The 12,049-nt window shown below is 39.5% G+C and overlaps 1 protein-coding gene across 2 annotated transcripts in view; it reads left to right on the top strand.

The window, feature by feature from the left end:
- The first annotated feature begins 6,134 nt into the window (after window positions 1-6,134).
- Window positions 6,135-12,049, top strand: part of arhgef7a (Rho guanine nucleotide exchange factor (GEF) 7a) — a 32,058-nt gene continuing 26,143 nt past the window's right edge. Inside the window, exons 1-2 of one of the 2 annotated variants that reach the window (XM_030429293.1) lie at window positions 6,135-6,364; window positions 6,516-6,763. In XM_030429293.1, coding sequence (XP_030285153.1) covers window positions 6,599-6,763 — 165 coding nt within the window. In that variant the 5' untranslated portion in view covers window positions 6,135-6,364; window positions 6,516-6,598. The remainder of the gene's footprint in view (window positions 6,365-6,515; window positions 6,764-12,049) is intronic. The other variant, XM_030429292.1, reaches the window with a different exon arrangement.

Below are 12,049 nucleotides of genomic sequence, written 5' to 3'. Positions count from 1 at the left end.
GTTTGTAGTTTTAACTGATTGTATTTCAAATTGTAGACTGTTTCTCTCTCGTGTAAAGGAAAGTGTGTATAGTATATAATTCTACATAAAACCATTTACAAAAGTAATGTTATCAGCTCCTACAGTAGTCTACATCGCTCTACAGGAAATGTGTGTCAGATCATCTTTCATCTGTACATCTTGGCCTTGTGTGCTTGTCTAATCCATCCGTTATTGTGCTTAATGCATTCAGGCCTATTCATTGGCTCTGGGTTGCATGGATTTTGCCTTGTCATGATAAAATATGAGCTGTCTCCCAGGTTCAGATGGTGTGGGGGGAGGCTGAGAGAAGAGAAAAAGACACGAGGAGCTTGATACGTTAGAGCATTTATTTCATTGATTTGAGAGACCAAAGGCGACACCATCGTCCTTAATAACCACAGATTCTCCTCTAAGATAGAAGCATATTCTTTAGAGAAGGAAGCATTTTCAATCGTACATATCTGGAATTTGGTTTGGGACCCCAGTGCCCCTCATATCTAAATGGCACCTGTCTGAGAGTGAACACAGGGACAGCCCCAGTTAACCGTGCGGAAATAGGTAGAAACTAATTTTATCTTCAGAGTGTTGAAGAGAGTTATTGAGACAAAAAGAGTAGGTTTTGGTGATCAAGATACTTTCTCATGGGTTTGTCATCCTAATAAAAGAGGTTTGCAATGAGTTCATGTACTGAACTGAATGTGAGATCTCATAGATAAGTCATTCAGTTACCTACCTAATGTGTGTTTGTGTGGGCGCATACATTTGTGGCTGTGGCTTTTGTGTTTCCGTGTTTCAAAGCGAAGTTTCATTTAGTCTTTCTTTTGTTTCTCGTGCATTGACTCTAAAATGAGCCCTACACTTACAAGTAAGATTTTGACATATTGTATTTTGCATTTTGGGGTGTCAGCATTGTCGATAATAGACCTTCCAAGTGAGAAGTTCTTGCTGGGTAAGGCTGGTAAAAATCACGGAAATCCTGTCATCTATATACAGGAATTAGTTTGTTTGTAGTCTCCCCACGCAGCATTAAACATGATACAAAGACAGCAAGAACACAGCATGAACAAACAGGTGATTTATAAAAACATAAATCACTGGTTACAGTTTGTAACATTATGATAAATCTTTGGCTAAGTTAATGAATAGCGATTAAAAATACATTACATGTTGTTTTAGAGGGCATAGTGTTGCTGAGAAGAGGTAATGAGGGAGACACATGTTATAATTGTGATATGTGTCGGTACAATTTGAATATTTCTGTCTTCATGCACCAATGATAATGTGAAAAGGAACACTTCTTTGATTATTCAGGCCCACATCTGCACACAGAGTCCTTCCTGTTTTCACTGCAGAGCTGTGCTGTGAGAGGCATTGATATTACTATAGGTACTATAGTATCATAGATTAGGTGATTAATCTGTTAGTTACCAAAAATATTGAGGATGTGATGATGTTCTTTGTAAATAATGACAGAAAGAGATTTGTTTCTCATCTATGGCCTCCCTTTATACTTACATGAGGAGGCCAGACTATAAGAAACGCCTTCGAAAGTAATACAGTCCTGCACCACCACTTCAGTGCTACAACAACTAAATTAACATATCTGTCACAATGTGAAAACATTATAGGCATCATAAAAGTAGACTTAAAGACAAAAATGTGTGTATTGGATTTCATAAGATTTAACAGGTGTGCCTAATAAAGTGGCTGTTTGGACTAGATTCACAACATGTGGAAACTCTTACTGTTTCTCTGAATCTTTATTTTGCATTCTCACAAACTAGGAAGCAGAGAGGCAACACAGAGCAACAACAATATTTTCCAGTGGATATGTAGGGATGAAGTGGGAATGGAGGGATAAGAGATGCCTGGGGCCAGTCGCCACTGCCATACAGCAAACACCCTTGGTTACAGACCCATGGTGACAGGACCTCAAAGGCACAATGGCATCCCCCGACGCTGCCTGTTTAGAACACGGCTGGCCTCAAGAGTCAGCACTCCTGACAACACACATACCCTCTGTCTCTGTCTCTGTCTCTCTCAGAGGAAGATGGAGTGGAGAGGTGTTGGCAGAGAACGAGTGGGCCTGAGCTACGTTCTCTGTCCCCGCAGCTTAATGTGGTTGCCATGTGACACCTGTTGGTATTCCAGATTCCTGCAGGTGGAGAGGAAAAGGTAGGAGATGTGTAACTATTTCACAATAAAACATCCTTTATTAGGGCTTATATAAGCGCTTATAAATGTTTATTTAATTAATTATGCATTATTTGCTGATGTTTTTAAGATATATTTACCAGCCTTTAATGAGAACAACTTCTGGGTTGCCAGGTTGTGAAAAATCCCAAAACAGCATTATTCTATACAACTGATGTAGAAAAAGGGACTTGTTTTAAGACATAAATAAATAAAAACAAACAACAACAACAAAAAAATGGGCTCCATACTCTGGTGTCTGGTGTAATCCATGTTCTGGAAGCCCTTAGATCCTAAATTGATATTATTATTATTTACACCCTCAACACATTCCACTTGCAGTAATGCTTTGAGCCATTTAAATAAGTCACTCAAGAATTTTTATACAGATCATACAGTATATTGGTCTTTCTTGCAAAGTGAAATAGAAAAAGTATGTGTCCTGCGAGGGGAAGATGAACATCAGACACAGCATGACATAATTGATTTGTAAAGCATTATTAAATTATTTTTTTAAAAGGCCATACAAAACCATTTAGAAAAAGTGCCTCATTAGAAAAGTGGTGGTTTCACCTTCACATAACTTCCAGAGCCTAAATGTAAACTTTAAAGTTATAATTCTTTAGACCAGGGGTCTTCAACATTTTACAGGCCTCCAAACTGATGGAGAGACGGAGCAGGGACCCCCTACTATATATGATAAATATATATGATAAATATAGTGTATAATATACATTAGGCCCACTATATATATATATATACAGTATATATATATATATATATATATATATATATATATATATATATATATATATATATATATAATAAAGAAACACAATTGTATACAATAATGTTTTTTTCTATTAAACTGGGCCTAGTGCCATGTGTAAATGTACCTTGTTATTGTGCATTCAATACTAAGCTGTTCAAATGATACACAGGTTCATATATACATGTTTTTATTTGAAACATTTGCATGGTACAGTGAGTTGGGTCGCCGTGCCACTGCCATTTATAAACATACCTTTTCAACCAATGCCAATATCAACATTGTTTGTCGATTGCACGATAATCATGCACACATACTGCTCAAATTGAAGTTTTTATTTTAAACATAAATGTTGAAACAAAGATGAGTGATGGCCTGTTAGTGCCACTGCCATACAAAAACACACCTGCTATCTTACGAATACGGAGCTATTAAAATAATGGACAGATTCATGTTTTTTTTTTTTTTTTTTTAAATTTCAATGCCATCTATCTCCTTGAAGAGAAATCGAAACTGCAGATAATCATCTTTATATCTTCGGGTTTTCTCTCATTTATGCTTACCCTTATCAGCTGCTACATCAGCAGCAGGTGCCGCTTCGATACTTGTATTTTCACTGGTGGTTTCTGAGGTGGTGCTTCTCTCTTGTGTTTGTGGAATTTGGCCTCAGTAGTTTTAGTGCTTGTCTTGTGCTGTCAGTGAACCGGTGCCCGGCTTGAGAGAGCTCCTGTGTGTCACTACACAGCTCCAGTGCTCCAGTTGCTCCAGTATGTGTGCTTCATGTTTATGTGTATTTAAAAACATTTAATTTGTGGGGAAAAAAACTGAAAGAATTTGCGACCCCTCTTTAGTATCTCTGTGGGCCCCCTAGGGATCACGGACCCCCTGTTGAAGACCTGTGGTTTAGACCACGATGCAGTCTTAAGCGACGATTAAGATGCAGATTTTATTGATCTCTTTGTCCTATCACTATCAATAGCAATCATTAATAAAAAGGTGATACAGATTGTTAGAAGTAATTGGCTTGTTGCTGCCTTTGCTGCGTGATCTGTTTGTATGTACAGTAGCTATATGGCACCCAGAGGTGCATAATGACCCTGGCGGCATCCATGCAGCACTGGATGAGATCAGTGCACAGTGAGCAGAGAGCGCCACCCTGTGGTCGTAGTGAGAAGTGACGCTTTATTCTACTCCTCTGCCAGCTGCTGAATTATACTGTGATATGTAACATTAATTTTCCCTTTTAGCGCAGGACAGAGGGCTGGATTAAATATTCTTATTTAATGTATCACTTAAGACACAATTCTTCTTTTATTATTGATTAATATTCAGATTTATATATATATATATATATATATATATATATATATATATATATATATATATATATATATATATATATATATATATATATATATATATATATATATATATATATATAATTATATATATATAAATTATGTACGTATCACATCCAAAGCAGGTGCAGGCTGAGAACAGTTTTTGCTCCTGATGAATACAGTGATGCGGACTCATGACCCCAAATCACAGGATAAAGTTTTAATATAGAACCAATTTTTCCTTCTCAGATTATTTCATTTTGATGATTTAGATGCTTGAAGATGTTAAATTATTCAGTATTAAAGATAAAATTAAAATAATTTGTGACACAATGGTTTCTTTCTCTGCCTTTTTTTAAAGATCTCACATTTGTCCTGTTGGGATCAGCTCATAGACTGAAACCCTTAGAAGATAATTACTCATGTCATGTTTGAGCATCAGTGATGTCATTTCTCATTAAAACAGATCAGTCGGACTGGTCAAGTCAGGAGGATACAAAAGCCCCGGGGGGTTCTACAGCTTGTACACACATACCAAAACCCATTTTCAAAAGGACCACTTTGAAAACAAAAGAACAAAGAAAAATATGCTTTTTTCCACTGAAAATAAGTGTGACCTAATTATTGTGTATATAGTAAAGTGAAAAGTGTTAGGGATTATAGATATCATAAGATACTATATGATTTTGACAGGGGATTGTCGTGTAATTTGGGGCTGTATTTAACCACCATGTCATTTTGTGAGTCTTTGGAAAACCGCTCCTGACTGTAACATCGACCCTTAAATCTAATGCAGAGGTGAAAAAGAGTGTGTGGGATTTGTTTTCTTTTGCATTAGAATATGGTTAAAGGATGAGTTCAACCAAAAAATTTTATTCGGTCATTATCTTGTCACCCCCATGCTGATTGAAAATCAGGTGAACTTTTGTAGTCCAGAGAACATTTCTGGAGCTTCGCAGCAAACACGCAGCTTTTTCTTAAACAACGAGATGGGGACTAGTCTTTGAAATAATAATAATAGACTCAAAAAACTCAGAAAAACATAAAATGGCTGCATACAGCTTGTCCTGCATAATCTGAGTCTCAAGAAGCCCAGAGAACCCAAATAGATTTGAAAAGATATTGTTTACACCCTTTTCAAAGACAAAATCTTCACTGCAGCTGCTAAGCTAAAAGTGGTAGCGCACCCTGTCTGAAGTGGGTACACGAGTTAGACTTAAACAAATTCCCTTTTCAAATCAATCTGGGATCTCAAGGCTCACAGAGACTTGGATCACACCAGACGAGCTGTGTAGAGACATTTTACGCTTTAAGTTGTGATTTTTAAGTCCCCATCTACGTCAGCTGTTTAGGAGAATGCTGGCATGTTGTTTTGCTGTAACAATCCATTGATGCTTTGTAGAATTTTTAACATTCTCCCTATTTTCCATCAACGTTGTTGGTGAGTACATAATAACTGAATTTACATTTTTGGGTGAACTTATCCTTCGAGGCAGATCTTCATGGCTCAGGGCTAATAATCAGACTGTGTTGACTGGATGTCCTGCTCGTTTTGTGCCAGACTTTGTTACATCTAAAATGCAGCCAAATTCAAAATATAGTGCCATCATTGAAGCTGGTGCTCTATATCTGACTTGTCTGCTCAGCTGCCTCCCCCCCTTTTTGAATTGAGGCCTGTCTACAACCAGCACAGCTTACAGCAGATAACAACAGATACCCTGTGGCGTGGTTATAATAAACGGATAAAAAAAAAAAAAAAAGAGGAGGATATGCAAAGCCACGCAGAAAAGCCTATTCATGACATGTTGAAGTGTCCTAACAACTGCTCGGACTGGCTTGTCCCTCTTGTGTGATGTCATCCAATGGATGAGTGGCTGGCGGCTGCGATGCGCATGTATGCAGTCCAGTGCCTCAACGCATCACAGCGAACTGCACTTGACAGCTTGCCAGGTTAGAGGGGGGGAAAAACACACCATTCAAGGGAGGAAACCAGACCTGCTGTATTTCCACCAGCACAGCCGTCATCCGCATCCAGCCCGAGGTAGAGGGTTTCCCGCAGCCTCTCTCTCTCTCTCTCTCTCTCCCTTCTCTCTCTGTCTCTCTCTCTCTCTCATCGACATCTCATGCATCATTTTTTCTTTCTTTCTTTGGATTAACCGTGTGCTCCTGTCTTTTTTTTTTCTAACGCACAGATGACAGCGTAACCGGGGCAGCAAGCTGTTCACAGAAACCAAACACAGCCGCTTTTGTTGAATAGGATCTGTTGTGACTGGACATGAATTCGGCGGAACAGACGGTTACATGGTTGATTACGCTCGGGGTGCTGGAATCGCCGAAGAAGACCATCTCGGATCCTGAAGCGTTTCTGCAGAGCTCCCTGAAAGATGGGGTGGTCCTGTGCAGGCTGCTGGAGCGGCTCAGCCCGGGCTCCACGGAGAAAGTAAGGGCAATAATAACACACTCCCCCTCCCCTGCTCTCCCCTGCATACAGCCGACCGCCCGCCCCGCCGGCGTGTCTGTGTGCCGCTGCCCAGATCCGTCAAAACCGACGCGGTTTGTTGTCTGGCTTCTCTTTCTGCTCACTGGTCCATGAGGCGATCTCTTTTGTAGGTCACGGCAGCCCGGGTTATTGTCTGCAAAAAACAGCGCTATGTGCGGGCACATATGTGCGTCAGGCGTGTGTGGAGAGACAGGCCGTTGTTTCCACTGCGTATTGATCCGCTCTACAAAAAAAGAGAAAGAAAAAAAGAAAATGGCAACACCACAGCACACAGGGACATTGATTGATCAGCTTGGTCAGGGGCTATTAGATCCTGTATTAAAGAAGGCCTCGTTTAATAAGCTTTAAATGCATGATCTGCATTTATTTATCGTGTGAAGACCCTGTTTTCAATTCTTCTTTTAATCCAGGGCGATGTGGTGTGTGTGCGTGTGTGTATGTGTGTGTGTAGATGTATGTTTGATTGATGTTTGATACACACAGTGTGATCACCCAGGGATGACTAGCTGTGCACAGACCACAGCATTAAGAGAGTGGGCCGCCATTGACTGCAAAGGCGCACAGACAGAGATGGACCCTCTCCCCAGTTAAAGGAACAGCGCAGTGTTTGTGTCTGTCAACATATAGCGTCAGCCTCTCTGGACGGCCACCTAAAGGGAGGCAATGTTTTTTTTTCCTGAAAAGAGGCTGCCTGCCTGCACCTCCTCGCAGGCGTCAGAAATTTGCCAGTTAAATGACAAACAGGTTCCTCCATTTCTCCCTCGTCACACCGACAACGCGCTGTTGTTTTCATCTCTGTGGCATATCCAAATGATGTTCCACCGCTGGGCACACGTGAGAGGGTTTGATGCAGGTTAGGCAGCCTGTCTAACATGCTGCATGTGAATTCATCTATGTGTGAGGAGGGGAAAACAACTGGGAAACAGATGCCTCTTCATGTGAAATCCAGATTAGTAGCCTATCAAAAACACTGCTAATCTAAATTCTGATGCCACCTCATTTGGGGATGATTTGATGTGTTTTATTGATTTTACAAAACTGTCATGGGTCAAATGCCTCACAACAATATGTTAACATGAAGTAACTATCGCCATGTTAAGACAGCAAAATGGTATCAAATTTAAATATTTTCTTCCCGGACGGACAGGACAGTAAATCCATCTCTTAAGTGGCCACTTCAACAGACCCTCAGAGATCAAATGTTTTCTCTGTAATGATAAATGGATCAACCCATAAACAAAATAAGTTGGATACTAATAATGATATTATAGCAGTCATATTAAAGATACTTGAGATCGACACAAATATTGATATGTGAGAGGTTTGTGAAGTTATATTTTCCAATATTCTATGCTTAACACAAACACACATTTATCTTCAGGATCCCATGTGTTTCTTCATAAATTATACTGTTTATACTGAGGGGGACAATAATAGTCAGAAAAGAAACGTATAATTGGACAAACCATGTAATGGCAACACTTTCTAAGGCTATGTTCACACTACCAGCCCAAACCCCTTTCTTTTAGCATCTCCAGATCGATTTTAAGAAGTCTGGACAGCAGTAAACCCGATGAAATGCGATTTTAGCGAACTGCATCCAAACCACAAGTGGAGGTGTTTTGAAATGTGATTTAAATTGGATTTCTAGAAATCTGGATGTTCTGGCAGCTCCTCTTGGATTTCAAAGTGTCTCCCTTGTCACTCACAGCGTGACACACAACAACAACGTCAAATCCACAGAGCTGGAAGTTAATCAGAGCGGCTCGGCAGAAACCATGTTGCTGTTAGCAGAGTCGTCTGGAAGGCAACTGAGAAAACAACTGTCTGTTGAGTCACGCTGAAATATACCACCTGCTCCATCACTTGACAGCGTGATGCTTGGAGAGTGAAATGATTTATCATGCTGCCATGTTGGAATGCCGTGTCACCAGCGTAGTTACGTGCTGATGCCCAGGTCATCACCATAGCAACCCATGCAGATATGTTGGTGATATCTGGACCCAAAAATCCGATTTGATCACCTGCAAATCATAGTGCGGGACGCTCCGTCTTTCAGGTCTGATTTGAGAAACTAATTGCATTTGCCGGCTGTCTGAACATATCCTAAAATAATCTCAAACATATCTTTGGCATGTCTGCGCTGACACTTATTGTTACTTATCAGCTGATATACACTGACATATATTTGATAAACTAACATTGGCGGATATATAAGTTGCGTACTAAATGCAATTACTACCACTGTTTCCACTATTACTACTAATAATAATACTTAATTTGCCCTGTGCTGTGCTTCTCACTTTCCCCCCAATATTTTGAAGTTGTGCTTATACAGCAATGATTCATGTGCTTTTTAAATCCCAGGGTCAGAAAGCCACTGGCTCATCATTTTGTGCCACTGTCTGACCCTGATACGGCCCTCATCTGGATCTGTTTTGGTCATACTTCAGTCAGTCAGGTGTGTACAGTGCTGCATATGGGCGTGAACTAAGTTGGATGTCAGTAGCTACCAAAGCTGTAAAAACCAAAGATGCCGCAAAAGGCCCCTTGTCTCCTTTGCCTCTCTTCTTCTTCTTCGTGTTTTTAGATCCCTTACAGCTGTATTTTGATTGAGTGATGCAAGGCCATGATATGAGGATGGTGGATCTGAGGCAACATGTATGGCCTCACCTCTACCTGTATTATTCATTTTTAACTGAAGAAGGTCCTTTGAAAGCAATCACAAACTTTTTGGATCATGTAGTAATCTGTATTCATCTTCAAATGTTACCTACATGCCTCGTAGACTTATCTCTAAAATTGCATGTAAAGAATGTGGTAAAAGTCACAAGTGATAGTTAGAAGGTACAGCCCTTTAACAGTAAAAGTTAAATGGAAGAGTGAAAAACATGTTTTGAGATTTTTTATTTATTTATTTTGTACTTACATACATTATACTCTGCATTTTGTGCACTGGTCACTTTGAATCTCAAGATTCTATATCAGTCTGTTATCATTTTATGGCAGATATAACGTGTATCAATATTAGCATACATGTCAGCTGATAAACAACAAACCATCTCCATTTCATAGTTCGTCCACTGGAGAGCACTGACAAGCTTATTTTTCAGTTATACAATATCCTGACCAGAACATACCCTAATCACAATTCTTTAATAATCAGTGATTCAGTGTAACTTAGTACATTTACTCAAGGACTGTACTCAAGTACAATTTTGAAGTCATGTTGCATGTTTGGGGCAAATGTTGTGCTTGTACTCCATTACATTTATTTAATTACTTTAGTTACCAGATTTACAGATTGCATGCTGTATCAGAGCCTAAAGAGTGCATTTTTAAATTAAATTATTTTATTGGCAATTGGATAAAAACAAATATTAGCTCAGATTTAGAACAGTTTAAAAGGGCAACTTCCATTTTTACCAAATCCAACTTTTAAGACAATATCTTTACTTTTGAAGCATGGCCTGTGTATACATATTTATGGGATCCTCACCAAGAATGTTTTTGTAATGTTATAGTTTAAAGGTGCAATATGTTCATATTTTGGTTGAAAACATTCAAACTGGACAGAAAATTATCAACAGAGTGTTTTGATGGCCCCTGCCTGTGTTGTGGACCAGATACTGTCATACTCTTTTTCTGTGTCTGAAATCACTCACTACTCCCTATATAGTGCACTACATAGTGACTACACCATTTTGTAGTGCTGTCCAAATGTCTAGTGGGAAATATTATACCCTTTATAGTGCACTTAAAGTATCCCACAATGCATGGCGAAAAGTAGTGTACAACCGATGGTCACTAACCAAGCAATATTTACCAACATGCACTGCGCTGCGAACGAACGCATGGAGATTTCAATTCATGTTTCAACTGCGCGACAGTAGTGACGTCATTAACGGTGCCGGAGTAGTGTCCAAACGTGCGTTTTTCTTTCTGCCGATGAGCTCACTATATAGTCCACTATGTTGGACAGGCTCCCTATGTAGTGACTAGGGAGTGGGTGAATGAGTGGGTGATTTCGGACACAGCCTTTCTCTTTAAACGTGGAGCAGTTAGCCGTAGCTAGCCTGATTTGGAACACTTGAGCAAAGCACTCCCAGCCCTGCTCTGTCTCTCTCTCTCTCTCTCTCTCACTTAGTCCGGACCTAGCCAGCGTCTAACCATCTTTTCTTTGCTTTGTTGAGTTTTGTTTTTGCACTACAACACCACACACCTCATAATTTCACACATTCACATTTACACTATGGATAATACAGACTTACACACTCCACATTTGCATAATTTGTCCTGTTATTTTATTTATTATAATAATGTAACCATAATTACTGTACACTTTATATTTTGGGTCATTTTTATATATTATTATATTTTATATATGTTTATTATCTATATTATTTGTATTACTTAAGTTACTGATAAATACATTATTATTGCATTACTGTTACATTATATATTTCATTGTCATTTGTAGCACTTTAATTTGTGTGTCTTCACGTACAGTGTTTTGGTTGTTGCTCGGTGTCCCCTTGACTGTGGGTTGATTGGTTCCTTCATGCTTTTTTTTGGTGGGGACAGGTATGTGTGTGACGTTATCTTACGCCATGTTGATCGGGGTAGAAGGCGGTTGTGTTGTGAACCCCGACATATGAGAAGTGTAGCCCGCTATTTATCCACAGCCAGAAGGGACTGGAATGCTACCAGGCAAGAAAAGAGGGTTACAATAAATACTTAAAAACTAATAAATTAATATCAGAGACTTTAAGACTTAAGGTCAAGTAGTATTTATATTGGAGACTTCTGGATTTAGCTCCGGAGGCAGAGCCCCATTCATTCCAAGCTCCCAGGAAGAGCCCCCGGCTTTAAAGCAAGTTTTCGTAGTGACCACACTGTGTAAGGACATCGTCATATGATAGCCCAAAGAGATTTTTTTCCATTGTTAAAGAAGTGTCTGTAAAATGGTGTTTGCATTTCTTTCAGTGTCACAACCCCTGCAAAATGAATTGTGTCATTGACATAACTCGAGCCAATAACATTTGGAAAGTCTAGAAGAGCCGCACGATTAAATTATTATCCTCATTTAAGTAAGCCAGGCACTCAACCTGGAGTTAGGAAGGAAGTACCCACGGGGCCCCAATCTTTAGGCCCCACAACACGGAAGATCCAGGTATTTTCATACACAGGAAGTCATGCTTTTTTGGCCTCAAATGCCACTGAGCA

Source organism: Sparus aurata, chromosome 9, assembly GCF_900880675.1.
Source record: "Sparus aurata chromosome 9, fSpaAur1.1, whole genome shotgun sequence".
Classification (NCBI taxonomy): Eukaryota; Metazoa; Chordata; class Actinopteri; order Spariformes; family Sparidae; genus Sparus; species Sparus aurata.
Note: the sequence above shows the minus strand (reverse complement) of the source record. Positions and strands in the feature narration are given on the sequence as shown.